Source organism: Chelonoidis abingdonii, chromosome 14 (assembly GCF_003597395.2).
Source record: "Chelonoidis abingdonii isolate Lonesome George chromosome 14, CheloAbing_2.0, whole genome shotgun sequence".
Classification (NCBI taxonomy): domain Eukaryota; kingdom Metazoa; phylum Chordata; order Testudines; family Testudinidae; genus Chelonoidis; species Chelonoidis abingdonii.
The window spans coordinates 7,555,558-7,580,123 of NC_133782.1; the positions used below are offsets into that span (position 1 = coordinate 7,555,558).

General features: G+C 44.6%; 1 protein-coding gene across 1 annotated transcript in view; it reads right to left on the reverse strand.

Moving 5' to 3' along the window:
- NTSR1 (neurotensin receptor 1) overlaps positions 1-24,075 on the reverse strand; it is a 104,022-nt gene extending 79,947 nt beyond the window's left edge. The window contains exon 1 of the mRNA XM_032802305.2: positions 23,335-24,075. Within this exon, the coding sequence (XP_032658196.1) occupies positions 23,335-24,009 (675 nt within the window). The 5' untranslated portion in view covers positions 24,010-24,075. The remainder of the gene's footprint in view (positions 1-23,334) is intronic.
- Positions 24,076-24,566: the final 491 nt, after the last annotated feature.

A 24,566-nucleotide genomic window follows, 5' to 3' on the forward strand; every position in this document is an offset into this window, starting at 1 on the left:
GGATTCTTCAGGGTAAATCAGTCTTTGTATCTGTCTAAAGCAGGAGATCTCGGAGTGCGGCCACCAACTGTTGCTGGTGTCTACTCTAACTATTTTTCCTAAAATACTTTAACTTTAGGAAAAACAACAAATATGCACATATCCATGTCCAAATGATTGTAATTTATGCAGAGTTTTTTGCAGACTTGATAATAAAAATAACTTAGTTGTACCTATCTTTACTGGACCTAAAGAGAATAGAAACACAAATAAGGTGCTTTGTGCATTCTTGTCTATTTTGTTGTTTGTGGGTGGTGTTTTTTTACTTGCTATCTAGTAAGGCTGCTGCTGTGAAAACTGATATGTATATTTGTATGTATGTATTTTCCCTGCCTTCCAGTTAGCTAGTAAGTCTGCTGTGAAAAGTGATATACATACAAATATTGCTTTTCACACCAGACTTACACAGCCCTGGCAAGTCATGGATGGGGAGGTGGGGAGGGAGGCAGTGGGGGGCCAGGGGCGATGGGGGTGAGACTGAGGCTGGACCCTGAAGCCCTCTGGCTGGCAGGTATGGAGCCTGAAGCCCTCTGGCCAGTGCCTGCTGTCCCAGGGATGAAGCTGGAAGCCTGAGCCCCACCACCCCTGGGAAGGTGAGGAACTCACACCAGCTGCCTGCTCCCCTGGCATTTGTGGCTGCAGAGGAGGGCAGGGCCCAGCCCCAGGTGAGGGGCCACTGCTTTTCTTCCTCCCACCCACCATTGCTGCCCAGGAGGCTGTGGCTGCAAGAAAACCCTCTGGTGGTTGCATGTGGCCACAATGGCTGCATTTGAGAAACTCTGTTCTAAAGCAGCATGCACACGAATGACACTATATAAAAATAAGACAAATAGCCTTGCTGTTAATCTCTGTAACGGATTTTTCATCTGAGTGTTGTTCACATTAAGTGATAGCAGAGCTGGATGTGCAGGTTTATTAAACTATGAATCACAGTTTTAAAATCTCTGATTTTTGTTCTTGCTTTGATTGCAGGGTTCTCAAGTGAGCACCCGTAATGGTGGATGTAAACAGCAAGGTTTAGTTGTTTACTCCAGTGGCCGGGGGAGTTGGGTCATCAGATGCGTAAGTCCCATCACGTCTGTGTACATGCCATTGACTGTAAATTAGAAGCTGCTGAAAAAATGTGACTTAATTTGTATGTTTCTCTGTATTCCAGACACAACTGTTGATGCATTGTAAACAGCAGGAAAAAATGTTTGTGTCTTACATATTAAATCTAAATATCTATTTATACAGAGCTGTACCAAGTCATTCCATGTTGCTAAGAGCAATCCATTGCTGCAGTTTTTTTTTAAAACTGCATTCATATGAATTTATTGGATATGTTAAGTAAGTAAGAGATAATGCTCTCAGTGTATGAAGCAATAAATAGCTTTGGTGAGTGGTTAAATGTCAAATCTGAGGCATTTGATTACTGTGGGAGTGGGGAAAAAAGGCTGGGTATTCCTGCACCAAGAAGATCATCTTCCTATAACAAGATGGACCCCCATCCTCCAAAAAAAAATCCTTTAGGGCTGGGGTAGGTGCAGAGGGACTGAGCCTCCCTCAGGCTTTCCAGTGCCCTAATGGGGGTTGAGGTTTAGATGAAGAAGTACCTGAGGGAATGGTTTTGTGCTGGAACAAGGCTCTGTCTGGCTTTACTCAGGGCCCAATACCACTCCCTTACACTTCCACTTAACTGCTCAGAAACCAATGAGGTGGCACTAGAATAAGCAAGAATGGAATTCAGCCTGTAGTCTCAGTTTTGGGGGTCAGTCCTGAGGTGTTGAGCCTCCTTGTCAATTCTCATCAAAGGTAGGGGGAGTGTGGTGTTTAAGGGGGGGAGGAAAGCTACCCTCCAACATTAATCCTTTCATCTAATCTAAATTGTCATGATGTAGGCCCTGATATCTGGTGAAAGAGCAATCATCCCATCATGCTCAATCTCAGTGGAAAGGAGGAGCATCTCAGCTCTCCACTGGAATAGAGCCTCTGGTTTTTAGTCCTAATTGTTCTTGAGATATCAGTTCTTCAACGTGTCACTAGTCCGAGATAAGCTACTACTTATCTGGGATATCAGACTAGTAAAAGTTTAGGGTGGGAGTGAAAAGTGGGAGAGCAGAGGAGGGATTTCACATTTGAGTGAAAAAAGGAAACCATTTGTGTCGGGCTGATTTGAAAAAACAGCAGCAGCCAGAGCCATGGGATCTTACAGGTAGCCCCAGAAGTACTGGACTAGGTGTCAGCGTAGAGGCGAGCACACTCTGTCTCCCCAGCCATCCCACTACAAGTCTTTGGCTGAAGGTGAGTGATCACTGTGATTTGTCCCAGAACAATGCATGTGTGTGTCCTACTGCCCGTCTCACTGTGCTCGTGTCCACTAATCCACCTCTAAATCCCTGAGCAGCTTTCAGAAGCTGCTGGTTTGTTTTGATCCAGCCTGTCAGGGGAAAAAGCTTTTTTTGTGTGTGTGTGTGTGTGGTTTGTTTGTTTGTTTGTTTGTTTTTTAAATCCTCAGAATGTGGAATTTTCCCACAATGTCAAATATATCTGTCAAGTTGTGTGGCTTCTGTCTTTGTCAATAAAATTAACTCCAAGATGATAAATAGTGCAAAAAAAAACAACAAAAACACAACCCACCTTTGAAAGGGGTCAGAGTCCTTATCAACTACCCTATTTACCCACACTAGTCCTGTTCTGTGGGTGCCTCTCGCCTCTTTCTTTCCCTGATTCTTTTCCCTCACCCTCCTGAGACCCTATGGGGCCTGTTTTTCCCTCAGCATAATTTAGAGCAGTCTCAGGGCTGTTTGCTGGTAGGAGATTGCTTATGAGTAAGGTTATGTTTTAGTGACATTCCATTACTTTACTGGACCTCTGTGACTTCTAGGGCTTCAGGGGATGGAGGCAGGACTATATGCCCCTGCTCTGCAACTAGGGCTAGCTGGAACCAGGACCCTGCAGCCCCAGACCATAGCTTCTCCCAGGGGCTGCAGCCGGGGCTGCACTCCCTAGGCTGGCGTTCCAGGCTTGCCAGGGGCTGCAGCGGGGGCTATGTGCCCCCTTTGTGCCTTCCCAGGGCTGTGCACCCCCTGCTGCAGCCAGGGCCACGCACCCCTGTCCCACCGCTGTGCCCAGCTCCAGAGCAGGGAGTGTGTGCCCCTACCTGTGCCCCTCAGCATGATGTGGGGGCTTGGCCTGTCAGTCCCCTGCTCCACGGGACTTTATTCACTCTCCTGTTCCCCCAGTTACTTTTTAGTAAAGTCATGGACAGGTCAAGGGCTCTGAATTTTTGTTTATTGACCATGACCTGTCTGCGACTTTACTAAAAATAACTATGATAAAATCTTAGCCTTACTTATGAGCATCACATTGCTGTCATACATCTGTCGTCTCTCCTACACCCTTGCCACAGGAAGTGGTGGGGTAGAGCAAGCTATTGTGCCTCTGTGCCAACCAGGAATTCTCCACCCTGGGAAAACCTTACTTGTTCTCTTGAAAGGCAGCTTCACAGCCCTGCTGTAGTGCAAAAAGGTAGATGCACATGCCAGAACTTCACTCTACCATCATCTGTCACTTGCAGGCTATAGATGTGTAACCCTTCTGCCCATCAGAGTTGGCAGCAACAAGGGTTGGGTTCAGTATCCAGGGGTTCTGTTTCAATAACGCAGTGCAAAACTGGCTCGAGCCCCCACCTAGTAACCTGGGATAATTACATACCACTCCATGGGTACCTCTAAGAGGAAATACTTCCCCTCTCACAAGCACAGAGTCTGAGTGTAGCAAAAGCCTTTTAACAAAGGAGGGAAACAATGCAGCATTATGTTGGGGAAACACCATAACCAGGATTCATAACACAAACCGTGAGCAAAAGACCCACCCCCAAGTAAGTTTGATAGCAACCCAACAGTTACCCTACCCACAGTTTCTGACCTTGGTCAGTGCAGCCCCCAGAGTTCAGAAGTTCATCTGCAGAGTCACCTCTCAGCCTGGGTGGAAGTGCAGGGGAGGCATGGAGGACATCTTACATTCTCTGCTGCTCTGGTTGACGGCTGATTGCCACGCCTCTCTGTGGGGTTCTGCTGTAGTCTTCACTGCCAACTGTGCCTCTCTGCCAGCCACCCTCCTATCCACTCACCAACTTGTCTTCAGCCTCTCCCCAACAGAGCTCTCAGTGATTTCAGCTCTTAGTAACTTCAGCTCTTTAGCGATTTCAGCTGTTGGGGGTGGAGGGGCAGTGCTGGCACACTCAGAACCACTAGCGCAAAGTAAGTCTAATGCTTAGACCTAGGAATCAATGATTTCATTTCTGCAGCTCCTAACTGAGTCAAAATTAGCCCTATTATTACACCATGGACAGAGGAGGGGTCAAAGTGGTGTTTAGGGCCCACATTGTCCAGCGCACACACACCTGTCTCACCCTCTTTCAATTCATTGGGCTTTAGAACCCATGTCCCTTGCCTAGTGAGTTCTACTTAGTTGAGGGCAAGTCCCTCCATCGTCAAACGCCAAGTACTGTCCTTGATTCACATAACCAGAGTAACAACACTTTATTACTCCTGACCCAATAACAAAGAGACTGGGGGGGTCCTACAGCAGCCAAAGTGGGCAAGCAGTCTGTTATGCTAGGAGGGGTGGGTGTGCCCATGCAAACAAGATCAGCTTCTGAAGTCCTTTTCCACAGCTCACTACCAGCTGTCTAAGTAGAGCTCATTCTGACTCTGCTTACACACACAATGCATGCATTACACACCACCCGTTCCTTCCACCTTGAGACAGCTGAGCTTTACTTCTCTTTCTTTCCAGGGACAGAGAGGGCCTTATATTCCAAGCACATAACAAAGGATCAATGCCAGGTCAAAAAGGGTAATTCAGTTTCAGAATTTTCAGTGTCTGGACAAACAGCGGTGACAAATGGTATCACAGGAGCAGGATGGAGTGGCTATAAAATGAAACTGAGGTGAGACTTTTCCAAGCAGCTTTTCTCCTCAGAATGAAATGAGTAAATTATAATGACCTAACTATCTTCAGAGGGTAGAATGGTACCTCCAGGAAGAATCATTAAAGGAACATTAGCTGTAAATTAGGCTCTTTCAGACAAGGCCTGCTCTGGCTTTTTTGCCACCCCAAGCAAAAAAAACCCAACCAACCAAACAAAAACAAAAGAAAAAAATAACCTGCAGGGCAGCCGGAGCCAGGGTGCAAACTTTCGGCTAGCAGGACTCCCTGCGCTGCAGACATGCCCCGGGCAATGGAGTGTGCGCTCCAGCTAGCAAGGGAAGGGGGAGGGAGCAGCGGGGAAGAGAGAAAAGGAGGTAGGCCAGAGCTTCCTTCTGCCATGGTGCTCACCACTCAGCCCCTCCCGCTGTGCTGCCTGCCAGGAGGGCTCCGTGCTGCTCCGGTCAGCGGGGAGGGAAGGACGCGGGCTGCCAGGCTTGCTGCAGACCTGGCACAGTCTGGGGCAGACAGAGCACACAGCCGGCTCCCAGCAGGGCACTCCCCTCCTCTGCGCCACCACCCTCTACAGCCTGGAGCTGGCCCTGCTTTCGGAGTCAGTGTGAGTTGCACTTCATAAGACAGTTTCCCAAAACTCTTAAAGTGGCAGATAAAACAAAATCATATTAGTATTGTTGGGATCACACAGTCATATTAATGTAGTTACAGACTGATTAAATTCATACTTAGTATGGGCAGGATATATTCCCCTAAAAGGATGTATCAGATATGAGATGAGACTTAATTTAGTTATTTATTCAGCACTATACATCTGTATTCTTCTTTATAGTATGGTAGCACCTTGGAATCCCAGTCAAGGACCAAGTCCCATTGTGCTAAGTTCTGGGTAGATACTTAAGTCCTGTTATGCTGGGAGAGGTTAATGGCTGCCATCAAGCAGAGCTTTGACCTACAGATCAATCATAGGCCTGTTTGAAGGAGGTAAGCAGGCAAAGTATCTTTCTTTCAGCCTAAATGGTATGATCAATTAAGCCCCTTTAGGGAGTGAGATAGCTGTAAATGGTAGAAGCCACTGCCCAAGACAATAAGCCACCAGAAAAGGCCTGATCAGAAGTTGAGCTATGTGGGCTGATGTGTTCCCTGACTGCAAATGTTGGGACTAGGGAAGGAAAGCGAGCAGACATCAAGAGAAGCAATTGTGAATGCGGCCCTCAGAAGGAACTAAGACAGAGCTCCATGGGGCACAGACTTGGAAGCTGAGAGCAAAGAAACTGCCTCCTTCTATTTGACTCATACTGTGTTCAGGGAAACAAGACCTTGTGTACATTCTCTGCAAATAAACAGTATTGTACCAAAGACTATACATGAATCATCTCATCCATTTCTTTTTGTAATAGAAACAAGCTGGCAAGGCCCCAGTATTAGCTAACTGCTTGTGCCAAAGGAGCTATAGTACTTACATGGCTCCCATAACCATAGTGTCTGACCACCTCACAGTGTTTAATGTATCTAACCTGACAACAAAAAATGTGAAGGGGATAATCGCTCTTCCCTTCATTTTACAGATGGTGAAATGAGGCAGAGAGAGGTTAAGTGACTTTCCCAAGGTCACACAAGAGTCTGTGACAGAGCAGACACTTGAACCCAGCTCTCCCAAGTCCTAAACTACTGTCCTAACCACTAGACCAGTGATACTCAGACCACACCGGTTCAGGAGCAAAATTAGTGATCATCATTACCCAAAAGAGCCACAGTTGTGTGAATTCATTGTTTCATTTACTCTAGTACTAGTAATGTTTTAATATCATGTGCTGCAAAGAGCTGAAGGAGACACAGTAAAGAGCCACTCGTGGCTCAAGAGCCTGAATCTGAATATTGCTGCGCTAAATCATCCTTCCTGCCCCACAGATCAGTCACATCAGACAGGATGCAACCAATGCCATAACCAGTCATATGGCTTGAGAGGATGAAATAATAAAACACAGTGCAGCAGAAAAGCCGAATTCTCAACTCTCCACTTGTCTAACCAGCGTGTCCAATGGATGGCTATTCCTAAAGAATAGACATAGGATTTGAAAACACGAGTTGCCTAGAGAAAATGACTGAAATGGCAACCTTCTAACCTTGCACAATAGTCTCAGAAATGCCAAAGAGTGAAATTCTATCATGGAACAGGAATTGCCAGACTGGGATAGACTAGTGATGTATTCAGTCCTTCAACCTCTCTCTGGCACAGGTGCTTTGAGAAAGGTGCAAGATATCCCAGAGTGGACAAACCTGGAATAACTTACTCATAAGGGAAGCTTCTTCCTGATCTCAGTCAAAGATTCTTTGGTTTATACCCTCAATCATGTAGATTTATTAGCCAACCTAATAACTCTTATCCCATCTAATTAACTGTTGACTGATTAGCCTGAAATAGCCAATCTTTTTCTTTTTTTTAACCTTCCTTGCCTCTATTATACCTTGTGGCAGAAAGTGTGGATTTACGCTGCGCAGAAAAGCATTTCCTTTTATGACTTTTGAATGTGCTGCCTTTCAGTGTCATCGAATGGTATAAATAACTACACAAGTGCAAGGCTTGGGAGGAATTGAGTCAACATATGTCTATTATCCATGCCAGAGAAGCCCCCACAAATTGCTTTGAAGGCTTAGTGAGTTGTGATCAGCATACAGTAAACCACAGCATTAATTTCAAAGCAAAAGTTAGAATCAAAGGACGGCCTGCAGGAGGAGGAAAATCTTCTAAAGCAAGGTAAAATCATATCCCACTAGATTATGTGCTAGTCCTAATAGCAATGGCCCTAGATTCAGCCTGTGTTATCCAAGGGGAGTAATTGAAACTGGAGTGCACAGGAGGGTATTGTAGAGAGAGGGCTGAAAATGGTGCAGAATTCAGATTCCTCCCAGTCTGTTCTTCTATTTTGTGTACTTAAAGAAATGGAATTGGCAATGTGACAACGGGAAGGCTTTATGAAAGACATTTACTGCAGAAGATGCAATAGCGGAGAAATGTAAATCCACTGTCTGGGAGTAGGGAGAATGCAGGCAATGATGCCTCCAGTGAAAATAGTTTTTCTCTTATAACAATTATTCAGCAGCATAGGGCCTGTCTCTCTTGTCAACTACAACCATGTAAATCAGGAGGAACATCACAGAAGTCAATGAGAAAAATCCTTGTAGCCCGACTGACTCCCATGGAGCTTTGATTTATACCAGCTGAGGATATGTCCCATTAGTTTTATGTTCAGCACTGTTTTACACCAAGATCAGCTTGAAACATTTCCATCCAAACACTTGACAGAAAATAGCCTGTCTAGGAAATGAGAAATCTTGTGAAAATTTCCAGTTTTCACTGGAAAACCCCAAACCTGACATTTTTCAGTGAAACAAAAAATTTTTCCAGAAAATTAGAAAAAAAAATTCAAAGAAAACTTGACAATCTTAAAAAAAAAAAATCGCCCTCAGGGGAAACTTTTCCTCCCCAACCAGCTTTGCTCACTATATGCAGAACTGAAATTCATGGAATTACATGGTGTAATATCAGCAGGAGAAAAGAAGCAGGCCTAGCGTATTTATGCAACTTGCAGAGGAATATTGTATGCGCAATTCAATCTTAGTGCACTCAACCACCAAATGTCTCCCTTTCAGAGTGCTACAAAATAGAGTAATCCTTACCTTTTATACCTGTCTCATCACTATATATCCCACAGAATCATCTCTCTAATTTTCCCAAGCCCTTTAGGATGGCTCCATGCACAGTGGTGTGGGCAGAAACTAGTTAAGAATGAAGTGTTAAAAGGATGAGTAACTCAAGAATATTTTGGTTGGAAGGGAGCAGAGTATTTTGGACAGCAGATGTCACACCACTCACCACAGAGATGGAAAATGTTGTGAGGATACCACCTTGTTAAAATTCTGGCAACACAAAACTTACCAAATGCATCTGCTATATATGGAGACTATTACACTAATGATCAAATATGAACGGCCTTCACCATCACTGTGATTTTCATGCTACTCTTAAAGCTATGTGAGTAAATAATTTGGATTGCTGTTGGATTTGTTGAGCTGCAGAGAGCTTTCAGCAAACTGCAAGCCAGAACCTTATGTCTTGCTCTGTCAAACAATGAAGACAACGGAGAAGTGTCCTTGGACAAAATCTATTTCAGACTCCGAGAAAAATGGATTGCAAGCATGGCAAAGGAAAGCTGCAGCTAGGAACCAGCCAGCCCAGAACATAATAGATTAGCTTCTTGAAGTAGACATGGAGTATTCTGTGAGTGAAGAGAAAGTGGCATGTAATCTACTTACCTCACTAAGTGGCCGTCAGCTGTGAAAAAATAAACCCATGTTGACTTGTGCTCTATTGAATGAATGAAAATCAATGGACTTTATTTGCAAGACTCTTATGTACTGAACACAATGCCGCAGAAGTGGCTTAAGACAGTGTGGGGAAGTGAGCTGTTAACTCTTTCCTCCCTGCAAGGTGAGTCTGAATTTAGTTTCTACACATGCCTTCAAAAATATTAACCCAATCAGTTGGAAATGGTGTGTTGAAATAAACGGGTTACGGGGGGACTTCTTTTGCCTCTGGCCAATTTTATGAGGTTCAGCAGAGCATGTGTGAAGAGTTCCAATAAATCCACTTTTTTATGTGCCTGTTTCTCTCCATAAGTTTTAAGGTGGTGAGGGTGATATGGGAACCTGAAGAGAAGAGAGCCACACACAGAAAAAATGGACTGAGAAGGATTCCTTTTCAGTCTGAAGTTCTAAGGCCAGGTCTACACTGCGACTTTAAATCGGTTTAATGGCCGATATACCGATTTAACGCTGTATCCGTTCACACGACGTCGTCATTAATATCGAGTTAAACGGCTCCTTAAATCGATTTCGGAACTCCTCCCAAACGAGAGGAGTAGCGCTAAATTCGATAGTGATAACTCGGATTAGGGTTCATGTGGACGGAAATCGACGTTATTGGCCTCCGGGCGGCATCCCAGAGTGCAGCACTGACCGCTCTGGACAGCAATCTGAACTCGGATGCAGCGGGCAGGTAAACAGGAAAAGCCCCGCGAACTTTTGAATTACATTTCCTGCTTGCCCAGCGTGGAGCTCTGATCAGCACGGCTGGCGATGCAGTCTGAAATCGAAAAAGAGCTCCAGCATAGACCGTACGGGAGATACTAGGTCTGATCGCTGTATGGGGAGACAAATCTGTTGTATCCAGCTCCGTTACAGAACACGAAATGCCAAAGCGTTTGAATAAAAAACTCCAGGATACACAGCGCTGCGTGACAAGCGTAACGGGAAGCCAGAGACTCAAATGGACGCTCATGAAGGGAGGGAGGGGGTACTGAGGACTCCAGCTATCCCACAGTCCACAGCAGTCTCTGAAAATTATTTGCATTCTTGGCTGAGCTCCCAATGTCTGTAGGTTCAAACACAGTGTCTGGCGTGGTTCAGGGAACAGCTCCTCAGTTTATTTCCCCCCACCACCACGTGAAAAAAAAAAGGGAAAGATTGCTGTGCTATGGCGTTTGCTCAATGCACTCCGGGAAAAAGGCGCCAAAGGGTTGTCTGCTGCCTTCACAAAGGGAGGGGTGAGGCTGTACCCAGCACCACCCGGGGCAGTGTTTTCTGCCCCATCAGGCACTGTGCTCTCAACACGGAAGTGGGAACTATGGGATAGCTGAGGAACAGCTACCCACAGTGCACCGCTCCTGAAATCGATGGTAGCTTTGGACCATGGACGCAAACAATCGATTTCGGGATCCCACTGTGGACGCGCTAAACCGATTTTATTAGATCTGTTTTGTAATATCGGTTTAAGCTAATTCGAAATAATCGTGCAGTGTAGACGTACCCTAAGATAACTGATGATCACACATGAGCTGGGTTTTTCATATGCTTATGTAAAATTGCAGGCATAATTGCACATGTAAATGATCAGTTACATGCCCAACTGGCTATTTGTATGTGTAAATTATGCGTGTGCAGCTGCCCAAATGGGGATGGATTCTCCACTGCCTTGCACTTTCTGTTGCCATTTACACCTGTGCAAAGTGGACAGAAAAATTGTACCAGATCAGACAAAGTTTTGCACCCACTTTGGACGGGCATAAATGATAACACAAAGAGCAGGGCAGAGGAGAGTCAAGCCCAGAGGCTCTCATAAAAATTACAAATGGGTTAGATTTCTATTTAAAACCCTGATTTTATTTGATTTTTTAAAAAAAATCATCATGTTTGAATTCATGAAAACCTTACAATCCAGATTCAACGGTCAACGTATCCTCTCAAAATGCAGCTGTAAAATGTGCACTTCCCATGCAATAAGCCTGCAGTTGTGCATGCAAACAGGCCATAAGAAGAAGTTTTATGCACACAAAGGGATGCCACGTGCAGATGTGGCCACACAAAAGGAGGGGGCCCTTTGGAAAAATGTCTCCCTTCCATTACCCATATTCTCATACTATTATTTAAAGTCTAGAAATGGATAACTTTTTAGGCTACTAGTGCAGACTGAACCTAATCCCACACTGTAAACATTGACTTGAGCAAGTTGCCTGATGGCTCTGAAAGGGTACGGGGATGCAAATGTAAAAATTACATTCCACACAATAAAGATATCAAAGACCCCTGAAAGCATATGGAATCTATGATGTTTAATGTTCTAGAATGTAGTGTTTAAATTTTTCCCCCAGCTGAACATCTTTCCAGGTGTCTAAGTACAAGAAAAAATCAATGAGAGTTTGGCCAGAGCAAGTAGTGAAAGCTCCTTGGGGCAGGGAGTGTCTTCTTTTGTATTTGAATGGGGCCCAGCACATTGTGAGCACTACCAGACAACTAGGAAGATGTGAGAAATATCAACAAAAACAGAGGCATGAGGAGCCATCATCTGGTCCGCTTCCTGCTGAAATCAATGGAAAGTCACCCATGGAGTTCAACGGTAGGTGGATTATGCCCTTGGCAAGGGAGCAGCGTCAAAGGACACATAGACGGCAGCACGTTATTGTGAAGTCGTCATACTGGAGGGATAGCGATAAGCTGCCAGGCAGCAGCATTCCTTTAGCGGGCAGGAAAGGGGATTAGGTGTGACACTGGCTCATGAACCATTGGGCATTCAAGACACTCAGGAAGGTGACTGAGCAAAATCCTTCCAGATGCAGAAACTGTAGTCCATCACCAATATCATCTGAATACTCACTGCTCCAACGTACCCCTGCAGTGACTGACTCCATGGCTTCTGTAAGACAGTAAAATTACATGAAAGCTGCCATGAACACTTCAGGTTCAAAAGGCCCCTTTCCCATCCACTGCAGACCCCAAGAAGTCTATGTTCTCTGCTGGGATAGACCCTGCTGTGTGGAGAAATGGATGAAAGTTAGAAGTGTCTCAAGCTGAACATGGAGAATTGGGCAACCTCTTCTTCTTGACTCAGAAAAGAAACAAAACATGAAAGATTTCAATGATGTTCAAAGTAATGCTAGAACAATGTGTAACAGGAAGAAGTGGAAAGATGGCAGTATTGGGATGCAAATGTAAAAATTATGTTCAGGGCAATTAAACATCAAAGATCCCCAAAAGCTTTTCCCTGTCAGACATGGCACCAGTGTTCTCCATCATCGCGACTGCCGGATGGAAGCGAATCTAGCACTATATCATATCTGCACAGATCAAACCTGGTGCGTGTCAGGAACGTTACCCGTTTGATAGGCATCAGAACATGCCCAGGGCAGAGGAAACAGAGAAATATTTCTAAATGTCAGTAAGTGAAAGTGCCATCTGTTTGGCTCAAGCAGATGCTGTATAGAGACCATAGTAAAATCCTTTTAGGGAGGGATGGGGGAAAGATAATTAAATAGCTGTTTTAAATTATCCAGAAGAAGATTAAAGCCAACTACAGGGTTTTCTTTCCTCTGTGTAGAGGAGCCAGTAGATTAACTTAATCTTTCCCACTTTTTTGCAAACGGTCAATAAGAGGAAAACCTAAGAACTAAATTGATCTGCCACAACATTTCCTTGTTCTTTTGTTCCTGACAGCCAACATCAGAGAAAAGAGAAATCAAATGAATTCAAATCAGTACAAAAAATAGTGTGTAAGAACTGCCACAACATGGCAAACCAAGTGGTTACATAACGCAATGAAAGCATGAGCTTATTTAATTTAGATCCAGCGATAAGGACGGCTGCAGTGCAAAGGGGCTAGGATTAGTCATTCTTGGCTAATGCCTCACTTGGCAACCAAGATCAGCTGCCTTTGTTGATGCAGTTGCTTTGAGGAGCTGATATCTCGTATGTTTAATTCTCTGCTTAACAAAATGTTTCATTATTAAAAGGAAGAATTCAAATCACTGAGCCTGATTCTTCACTGTCCTGCACCTTGCAGAATGGCTTTCACCTGCAAGAGAAAGTGTAAAACATCTCAGAATTCTCTTTGTTTGCATTAGTGATCGCATTTTACCCCCATTCTGCACTCGCGGCATACAGGTGGAACACTCCAGTTCAGGGCTCCATCCCTACTCAGCACAGCAATTGAGCATTTACATAAGACTTAAGCATGTGCTTAAAGTTAAACAGGTGCTTAATCACTGTGCTGGAGTCTACATGGCCACATAAGATGCAAAACAGTAGAGAATCAAGCCCCCTCGCTCTCCTATCTACAAAATAGTTGTGCCACTCTACCTGTGGCAGACTAGTTCAAGTGTGCAATCCCTGTAGTTTGCACATAATTATATCAGGATAATGATGCTTTATATAGCTCTTCCCATATGGGAAACTATACCAGTATAAATGGAGCTTTATACCAATATAACTGCATCCACTCTAGGATATGTTCTGGTAAAACTATTTCAATGTGAAAAAAAAATCAAACAGACCCCTAACCAAGATAGCTACATGCATATAGACCAAGCCTTGGTGATAGAAAACTTTTCTAAAACAGGTTTAGTTTCCCACTGCTGCATGTAAGAGTGGTGAGTAATTTACCTTTAATAGCACGAAAGTTTTAAACCTAAAGGTTATGCTAATGCAAGGACAAGACAGTAGACGCATTCACCTAAACTCCACTGGTGTAAATCCAGAATGTCTGTACTGAAGTTATAGAGTCGCTCTGGTTTGACGTAAGTACAAACAAACGTAGAAACTGACCATTTTGTTTTAGTGGTCTGCAGAGAGCTTCTGTCACCAATGGTTTGTTATTTACACTGTGCAATAGATATAGCTGCCCCTTTGCTGACAAACAGAAGAAAAAGGCCAGGAACCTGCCCTCTGGGAGAGGAGCTTCTTGCAGTTCCACCAGAACTAACCTGCCTCACCCAGCCCCCGGAGGATTCGTCTTTTAGAAGAACTATTCAGGTGGTGTAGAGCGGAGTTGGTTGGGAATTTAACAATAAGGTTTTTTGATGGAAAATGGCAATTTGTGAAAACTGAAACTTTCATGGGAGTTTACTAGTTGTGATGAAACTTTGTCAGAGGAAGTTTCTCGGGTTCAGGATGGAATGTCAGGGAGTAGTGGCAGGAAGGAGATAGAAGGAGAGAGACACCCCTGCCTGGTTCTTACCAGGGACTTGAATCTGGGTCCCCCATATCTTGAAGAGTGTACAAGCCACATGCTATTGGCTATTTTGGGGTGAGTGTCTCTTTGGCTCTCCAATTTTTCACTGAAAAATTTCCAAAGGTCTCAGTTTTATCCTGATACAGAATAAGATTTGTTTATTTATTTAAATTGCAATAATTCTTATGGGATGGGAAAAAAACCCTTTCCTGCCCAGCTCTAGTGCAGAGTCACCACAGCTGGTCTTCAAGACACCTTCTGCTGGGGGACATGACAAGGGAAAAGGAGGAATGACTGGGACTCCCTTGCACCCCAGTGATTTCTGGCTGCTGGAATGGCCCCTCTGGGCTGAGGGCAGTGGGCGTCAATTGCCAAAATCACCAATTTTGCATACACATGCTCCTGATCTATGCTGAACATTCCTGTGTCAGCTCAAGATCATGGCCAGTACCCTTCCCTGGGGAAAAATATAACATAAGGGCTGCACTGAGGTCAACAGCAGTGCTCGTAATATGGGAGGACTGAGGTTTTTTTATAGACTTCACAGAAAAAATACATTTATAAAAGTGAGACTTGAAGGATGGAGGCAGGGTAGCATTTGGGCTAGGCAGTAGGCTCCGGGAAGTAGTGAGTTTCCATTAGCACTAAGAGATGCAGCAGGTGGGCAGAGCTACGGACATCATAACTTTGATGAACATACTGAGAGACCAAGCTTACATGCTGAGGCTCTGCTGGCCCAGTCTTGTATTTCTGATTCTCTAGTTCTTCACCAATCTAGGTGTAGAGAAACTAAAAAGGATCCAGAAGTGAGCAACAAAGATGATCAAAGCTAATGCCAGCCATATGAGCAAAGGCTGTAGGAACTGGGTATGTTTAGTTTGGAAAAGAGGAGATTTAAGGGGGGATATGATAGTGGTCTTCAGATCATTGAAAGGTTGCCGTAAAAAAGATGGAGAATAGTTGTTCTTTTTTTGCCACAGAAGGCAGGACAAGAGGCAGTGCATCCAAACTACAGCACAGCAGATGTAGATTAAATCTCAGGAAAAACTTCCTAGCTGTAAGAACAGTAAGACAATGGAGCAGACTCCTCTGGAGGTTGTGGAAGATTATTCACTGGAGGTTTTCAAAGAGCAGCTGGACAGCCGTCTGTCTTGGATGGTTTAGACACGACAAATCCTGCATCTTTGCAGGGAGTTAGCCCCTATGATTTCTATCCTGAATCCTGACTCACTTTTTCCAGTTCCACTCGTTAAGTTCCCCTGAGGGCACTCTGGAACGGGCATGACATTGAGAGCAGGTAGAAATAAAACAGAATGGTTAGTTATGAAGCCTATTCTTTCATACGAAGGATTATGTACTGTACCAAGTACTTTAACAGTCTGCAGACACTATGACAAGGGATTTGGAGAAACAGGCAAACGACTTCCATACAAGGATCGTGGGACTAGGAGCTGCATTACTATAACTGCCTGCCAAAACCTTTGAGGAGTCGCAGAACAGCTCCCTGTATTAGAAACAGGTGGTAAGAAACACATGTGCGTTCTGAGAGGTAGAGTCTCACTACGTCTGTCTCAGAGCAGATGACCATTTAGAAATTCAGCTTTTTGCCCCCTGTTGCACAGAGTTGTGCACTTGGAACAGTCACTTTCCCTGACACATTTTCACATGTGCTGAGCCCTTTCGACACTGCCAAGCATAGGCCAGATCCTTGAAGTCGATGGAACGACACCATTTTACTGCAGCTTAGAGTCTATCGCCGTGTATTTTAACAAGGGGACTTGCACCAGCTGTCTGTGCAAATAAATGGCACATCCACATACGTCAGGTATTTGTATATCTGGCCACAGTGAATTACGGTCATCCCTAAAGGAAGAAGCAGGCTGAAGTCAGTACCGAGGCTGAGAAGAGGTTCCCATCACTCAGGACCTGCAATGCTATATTTCCGCTACAGACCTCACTGATTTCTCTGACACACCGTTCCTGCACTGGAACAATTGGAGGATTTTTTTTTTTTTAAATCAAAGTGATTATAACTTCGGTTGTACCATGAGAGCAGCTCTAAGTGCTGCTATCCCCGGAGTGTGCGTTAGTTGACCAAGATATGTATGAGGGTAGCAGAGAGAGAAAGAGTGAGAGCCATCTGTCCTCTCTCTACCACATATGCACCACCCATCTCCCTTGTAAGCTAGGAAGGAGCAGGACTCTGGGGCAGCGCTGTGGGTTGAGATAGTGCACTGCTGGCTTTACCATTGGGATAGGTGTTGCAGCCTCATGCCCTCCTTTGGCCAAAGATTTTTCAATGTAGTTTTTGGGGGTCTCCCACTTGTAGCATCCCTTGACATTGTTTCTGAGCCCTACAGCAATGTCCTCCATGTTCTATGTTTTAGAAGCAGCTAGAAATCAGCCCGAGCAGCAGGATATATTATACAGAGCCAGGCTTGGTACATTGTATACAGTGAGTAAATGCGGTTACTTGGAATTCAGCTGTACATGTGTGGTTTCTTCATATTTCTACTGCTGTGTAAACAGCGTAATACCGCTGCCCAGCTAAATGTGAAGAATTGAAAGTGGGAGGTATTTCCCTGACAATAACTGGGGCGATGGATCCGGGCTGTCCCCTCCTTCCAAGACCAGAGATGATCTTGGGCAGCATGTACCTATGTGGTGGAGGCCTGGGGGAGTGTGTGGGGGTGNGGGGTGGGGTGGGGGGGGGAGGGCCACTGCTGGCTGAAATAATGGCTCTCATAGCCAGCTCAATAGGCTTGCACAGTATCATGGGAGAGCTGTCCTATTGTGAGGAGAAATGGAGCCTTCTTTTGTAAGACTGAAGGCAAAGTAGTTTTGAAACTATTGCAACACAAGTAAATACAAGGCCTGATTACTGAGTTAGATGTACAAGTATATGTGTGAAACTATTTGTGCAATTGTCTGTCTCATTTGCACTTGGAGTTAATGATTAATATATAAACCGTGCAATTGCTCATTGAGTATGACCACAAGTTTGCACGCAGTCACACTGGCCAGGCCTGCATTTGGCACACAGTTTCACTTACTTTTTCCTTATGTAGTTACATGCCTCTCTTGTTTGAAAGTCAGACCCATGGACAATAGCAGTGCCATGAAATAGCCAACAGCATTCTGGGTATTAACATGCAAAATGAGCAGACAAAACATCCCACTCAAAAACTCTTCTCCCTGTTACCACCATGGTGAGTAGCTTTAAAAACCTACTCCAGCTGACGTGGCATCCAAACATTAATTTGCCTGTGTGGAAATGGTTTTGAGAGGTCCTTTAGTTTATGTGAACAATTGGCTGCAGTTTCAGTTAGAGGATGGCTTTCAGTTAAAGTATTAAACAGACTTAAATAATGTGGTTCCAATGTACTTAATGCCTGCTGCCAAATTCAAGATTGAGGCCAAAAGGCAAGTCAGATGCATTGGATTGCAAACAGACAGAAGGCTGGTCAATGATGATACAAGATAGAGTATAAGCATAAGAAGCTGCAAAGATGGTGACATACAAAACTGGGAAACATCACTATTCTGTAAGATTAAAGATCAAAGGCTCTCCAGAGCTAACCCCTTCAAGGCATGATGAGTTTAAAGTCCTGCATTACTGTTGAACTATCTGGTATAATTGTGGGCAGGGAGGTTGAATTATCTAATGCATTACTTTTACTGCATTTATTATTCCCTAGAAAGTAAAGAGTATTTTTAATTACTGTCAAAAGATTAACTAATTAACATTCAGTAAAGCCTTCTTAATTAAGAAGTGTTAAAGCACAGGCATATGCTAAAAACCTGTCATGAATATTGGTTCAATTTATAGACTCACAGACTTTAAGGTCTGAAGGGATCACCTAGTGTGATCTCCAGCACCTTGCAAACCACAGAACATCCCCCATCCACTCCTGTAATAGACACCTAACCTCTGGCTGAGTTACTGAAGTCCTCGAATCATGGTTTAAAGACTTCAAGTTACAGAGACTTCACTATTCACACTAGTTAAACCTGCAAATGACCCATGCTCCATGCTGCAAAGGAAGGCAAAAAAAAGACCCAGGGTCTCTGCCAATCTGACATTGGGCAAAATTCCTTCCCAGCCCCAAATATGATGATCAGTAAGACTCTGAGCATGTGGGCAAGACCCACCACGCAGATACCTGGGAAAGAATTCTCTGCAGCAACTCAAGAGCCCTCCCCATCTAGTGTCCTGTCTCCAGCTATTTCATTATGTTCATGAATATTCTAATTTAATTGTGGGAATGTTCGCCAAAAACTGCAAATTTTAAGCAAATATTGACAAACGTTTGCAGAAAGCAGATTTTAATTACATACCAATATTCACACCAGACATTGAGTCTAAGTGGTATGTTCATCCAATCGGGCAACAGAAGCAATACCGTGCACCTGTATGTCCAATCGAAGATATTCCCCACAGTTTAAACTGGTTTCTGACTATGGAATAGTTTCAATTAACTGCTTGCAAGCCAGATACAAAACAAAAAACTATTTATAACTAATATTTTAGAATTAATTGAATCATGAACCAGTTCAAGAAAATCATAACCTGCTTGCAGAGAACCTGCAAACAGGAAAAGTGATTTATTTAACAGTATTTATCCAGCTCTGATAAATGCAATATCATTATTTCCATTTTACATGTGGGAAACTGATTCACAGTTTATTGGCTTGCCCAAGGCCACAGACCTGTATGTTGTGAGAGAATGCATTGTCACACTGCGCCACTCAACTTGATTAATGCACTTCAAGCCTGACTTGCAATATCTCTACTTGTTCAGTCCTGTTTTTCCCCCCTCTTAGTAGCTTCATAGAGCGAAGAACTGCATGCTGCTTTATCGTATGTTTAAAAGGAACTAAACTGCCATTAAAACAGAGTCTCGCATGAGCAAATCAGCATTTAAATCTAGGTCTCCAGATAGGGAAAGCTGCCGTGCTACATAAATGAATACCAAGCCCGCTGCTGTTTACATTACAAGTTATCATTATGTCCTCTTCGTTTTTTCAATTAGTGCACAAGTGAAATTAGAAAACCCCGAAACAAAATATACGTTTTTCTACACTGGTCAGTTAGAGCACACAAAGTGATGCTTTTCCTGATGTGTAATAAATTAATGCCCCTGCACTTTCATGTTTAAAATAATACAACACTGATATTCCAAAGCACTGAGATATATATTAAACAATGATGATTAAAGTTACTTAGAAATGTATGTCATCTGTAATCTCTGAAGATGTATATTAGGAGATAAACCCACCTCTTCAGCCCCACAGCCAGCCATTGGATGTCATTTTTAATCCTGAACAGAAGATGATTTGAAATACAAGATATCTGGACTTCAGTTGCACTGGTCTCCCATTAAGGATAGCTTGCATCTCCTCAGAGATGAGAAAAGTTTGGATAAATACACTGGGCAGTAACTGACATCAGAATTCCACAAGATGCCTGACCAACAAATAAATAAATAAAATTTAAAAAAGGGCTGCTTGATCTGAAGTTGAAAGTTAGGTACTATACTCTGTCTTCTGCTCAGCACACATATCTCAGCCCTCTTCATTGGAAAAAAGGGTGCTGATTTGCTTCCGTTTAACTGAATGTAATTCCCTCTCTATGAACTAATCTGAGGAGTATTTAAAAAGAAAAGATTTAGTGTACATGCTGTTATATACTCTTTTAAACTCTAATTGGCTAGAGATTAACTTCCACCCCTTTGAAAACTCATGTCTAGAAGACAAGACCCTGAAAAGTTCTCAGATCTGAGACTGGCATCAGAAAAAACCACATAGGCTGATTTCTCTTTTCTTCCAGTTCGTGTCCAGTTTCCTTACATTTTCAAGCCTATTGGTCCAGTACATAAATATCCTTGAAAAGTTAAAGCAGCAGAGAATCCTTGGCACCTTATAGACTAACAGACGTTTTGGATCATGAGCTTTCGTGGGCGAATACCCACTTCGTCAGATGAATGTAGTGGAAATTTCCAGGGGCAGGTATATATATGCTAGCAAGCAAGCTAGAGATAACGAGGTTAGTTCAATGCATGGGAGGATGAGGCCCTGTTCTATTGGCATTGATGTGTGGAAAACAAGGAGGAGTAATACGGGTTTTGTAGTTGGCAAGCCCATTCACTGAGATCTTTGTCAACCCTAGTTGATGTGTGTCAAATTTGTCAGATGAACTAGACTAGCAGTTTCTTCTTTGACATCTGGTCCTTGAATTTTTTTTGCTTGCAGATGGCATCTCTAAGGTCTGCTATATATTGCGTGGCCAGGGAAGTGTTGAATATGTGCTTCCACTTATACAGGTTTTGTATTGCCATTCCTAATATCTGCTTTTCCTGTTTCCTAGTTTTAGGAATGTCCAGTTTGGCCGATTGTATTACAGAGGGGCATTGCTGGCATAGTGATGGCGGTATACTTACAATTGGTGGCTCGTGCAGGTTGAATGAACGGTTGGATGGTGTGGCTGATCTGTTAGGTCCTGTGAATGTGTCCGCCCTGTGTAGAGTATGTGGCATGAGTTGGCATCTTCTGTGCGAGCCGAGGAAGTTTGTTGCATGGATTGGCTTCCTTAGCTAGATGCTATCTATTGGTTCGGGTGCAGCGCTGGATGTAGAATATAACGTTTCAGGTGGCAGGTTGTCCTGGGGCACAGGATTGGCCTGCCACCCAAGGCCTGTGGAGGCCCTTGGGTTTCACACCGAGCGTGGCTCTCGGATAGCAGGAGGGACATAGACACGGCGAGAACCGACATTCCTCTGCGATACATTATATCTCCTGTTATGTCTGCATCTAGCAGCGCCGCGTCGGTATATATCTTTCTAGAGCTATCAATCATCGACGAAGTGGGTATTCACCCACGAAAGCTCATGATCCAAAACGTTTGTTAGTCTATAAGGTGCCACAGGATTCTCTGCTGCTTTTACAGATCCAGACTAACACGGCTACCCCTCTGATACTTGAAAAGTTAGAAACTCCATCTAAAAGTAAAGGTAAAATGTGCATAAGAAAACAGAACACTGACTAAACTGTGTTATCCTGCATTCTGTTCCACACACCATATAGTGTTAGATCTTCAGTTTGTGTAAAGTAGCACAACTCCTCTGAAGTTGAAGGAGTTACTCTGATTTATTCCAAGTAACGATTTGTGCTTAAATAGCAGCTCTTTGCCTTGCAAGTTAGTCCATCTGTAATGTTTGTATTGTGACATAAGCCTTAACTTTGTGAAATGATGTTCCGTTGCCATAGGGAGGAAATGCGATGATATCAGCAGAGAAATGTAATTTGAAGATTGGAAGAAAGGAAATCTATGTTTCCTTGATACCATGACAAGTTAAGAGCAGGTACAAGAGAAATATACAGAACTCAGAAAACTCAGAGTCAAAGGGTGAGATTGTATTTATTCCAGTCATTAACGGCTGCTGTAAAATGAAAACAGTAACATACAGGACACACAAGCCCAAGTCCTCATCCAATGGAGTTTTGCCACTTTACACCAGCTTAGGGTCTGGCCCCAACAGCACTGAGCACTGGAGACATTATTAAAATGAGGAACTGGCCTTTTTTCCCCCTGAATTTACAGAGAGCCAAGTCACCAGTGTCTACTTTAGAAACCGTTTCTGCTACTTGCTGAAGTGCAGTGGAGAGATGCTAGTCTGGCTGAAGCAGATGTTGGACCTTATTCTGATCTCACGAACACCTGGATTTGCCTGGGTATAATTCCATTGGCTTCAATGGAGTTACTTCTCATTTACACCAGTGCAAGATCAGAATCAAGCCCCAAGACAGATCAGAAAAGACCTTTGCTTCTTTCATGCACAAAAATTGCACAGGATGGATGGATGCGTTTGTTCCCAGAAGTAATCTGACTTCTAAATAAATTACTTTGTTAAAGGTGGAAAGAGATCAGTATGTCAATTCTCCTCCTTCCACCCTGCCCCCCTCTTTGGCCAGGCAGCAGTCTGCAATAAAAGTAAGTACATGTTCACCTGGAACACCACCACCTTCTGCTCTCCAGAGACCATTTCACGGGACTTACCCTCAGTCATACGAGCGCAGAGGGTGACTAATACTGAGGATTGCACAAAGTACATCTACAGAGTTTTGCCCCTGGGAGTATGCAGAAATCTTCCAGGGGGCACTCAACTCATCTAGATCAGTGTTCCTCAACCTGAGGGTTGCAACCCCCAGATAGTCATGGGATGCATTTAGGGGGATCACAAGTCCAGAGCCAGCATTACAGAGTGTCAAGCATGGCAATTACCTGGAGTCCCACACCACAAGGGGCCCTGTGAAGCTAAGTTACATGCTTCAGACAAGGTTCACAAGTGAAAAAAACAGGCTCAAGTATCACACTGGAATATAAATATTGTACTTACTTTCAATCTATTTATTTTATAATTATATGGTAAAAATGAAAAGTCAGCAATTGTTCAGTACTAGTGTGCTCTGACACTTTTCTATTTTTATGTCTGATTTTGTCAGTTTTTAAGTGAGGTGAAACTTGGGGATATGCAAGACAAATCAGACTCCTGAAAAGGGTACGGTGGTCTGGAGAGATTGAGAACCACTGAGCCATAGCATGGGCTTGCAACACAGCCAGGTCAGTGAGTGACCATGCTCTACAGAGCTGCTGTCAGCTGTTGTTCTCTAGGAAAGCCAGCAGCTGCTAGGTTAAAAAAAAAAGTCAATCAATCAATCAAAGCACCTTACTGATCTCTGATCTCCAGTGTAGCTACATGCAGTCAGCTCCTAGCATGAACACAAAGGAACACAGGGAAACTCACCTGAATGACAGTCTTAAGCGTAGAGGCTTCCACAATGGTAGTACAGATCAGAGAGTCCAGCTGCTGGTCCCTGCCATAGATCTCGCCCATGGTGAAGATCATGGGGATGGCCAGCAGGAAAGAGGCCACCCAGATGCAGCTGATGAACTTCTTGGTCCTGCTCCTGGACATGATGCTCTTGGCTTTGAAGGGGTGGCAGATGGCCATGTACCTCTCCACGCTGAGGCTGGCAATGTTGAAGGCAGTGGCGTAGGTGCAGGTGTCCCTCAGAAAGTAGTAGCCTTTGCAGACGGCGTTCCCGAAGGCCCAGGGGTGGTGCACCCAGATGAAGTTGTACAGCTCAATGGGCATGCACAGGAGGAAGATGAGCAGGTCAGAGAAAGCCAGGCTGGCCAGGTGGTAGTGCACGGTGCTCTGCAGGTTCTGCAGGGACTTCTTGCGCACCAGGGTGTAGGCGGTGATGGAATTGCCAATGGTGCCCACCAGGAAGAGCGCCAGGTAGATGACCGTGACCATGACTCTGGAGTAGATGTCGGTGTTCACATCCAGGTCTTCCTCGTCCGGCCCTTCGGAGTACGGATCCGAGCTGTTGGAGACGTTCCTAGGCGCCTCGCCCGTGGGCTGCCGGTGAAACGGGCCCGGGTGCTGCCATGAAGAAGTTGCGTTAAGGTGCATGGTCAGGAGCCGGGCGGCCGAGGGATGCTCGGCGAAGGAGGCTGCCCCGAGCGGTACCCAGCGCTCCGCCAGGCTGCGAGGGTGGAACGCTGCCACTAAGACGCGAAGTGGAAACTTGGCTCGTTTAAATGCGCCGGAGAAGGCGGCGCCCGGGGGGGGAGCGAGAGCCCGCCCAGCTCGATTCACAAAATCCACGGGAGGAGCAGCCGGCGGCGGCACGAGGGGGTGCGCTTAGCTCTCCCCGCCCGCGTCTGGTTCCCAGGGCTGCTCCCGCCCCCCAGGTGCGAACCGCACTAAGGGGTTGAAGCGGGGCGAGGATCGCTCTCACACAGCCCGCCCGAGCTGGGGAGCGAGTGGTGTGTGATGTGAACGAACTGGAAAAAGGTAAAAGCCGGATCGAGCTGGAGCCTGGCGGATCGTACTAATTTTTACCCCCCCGCCCCGGCTCAAATGGCACCAACGGAGAGCAAGGCTGGGTACTCTTGCTAGACCGATGTTAACCCAGACCCCGATGTACCCCCTGCCCCCCCGAGCACACGTGCGGCAAAAACCCGGAC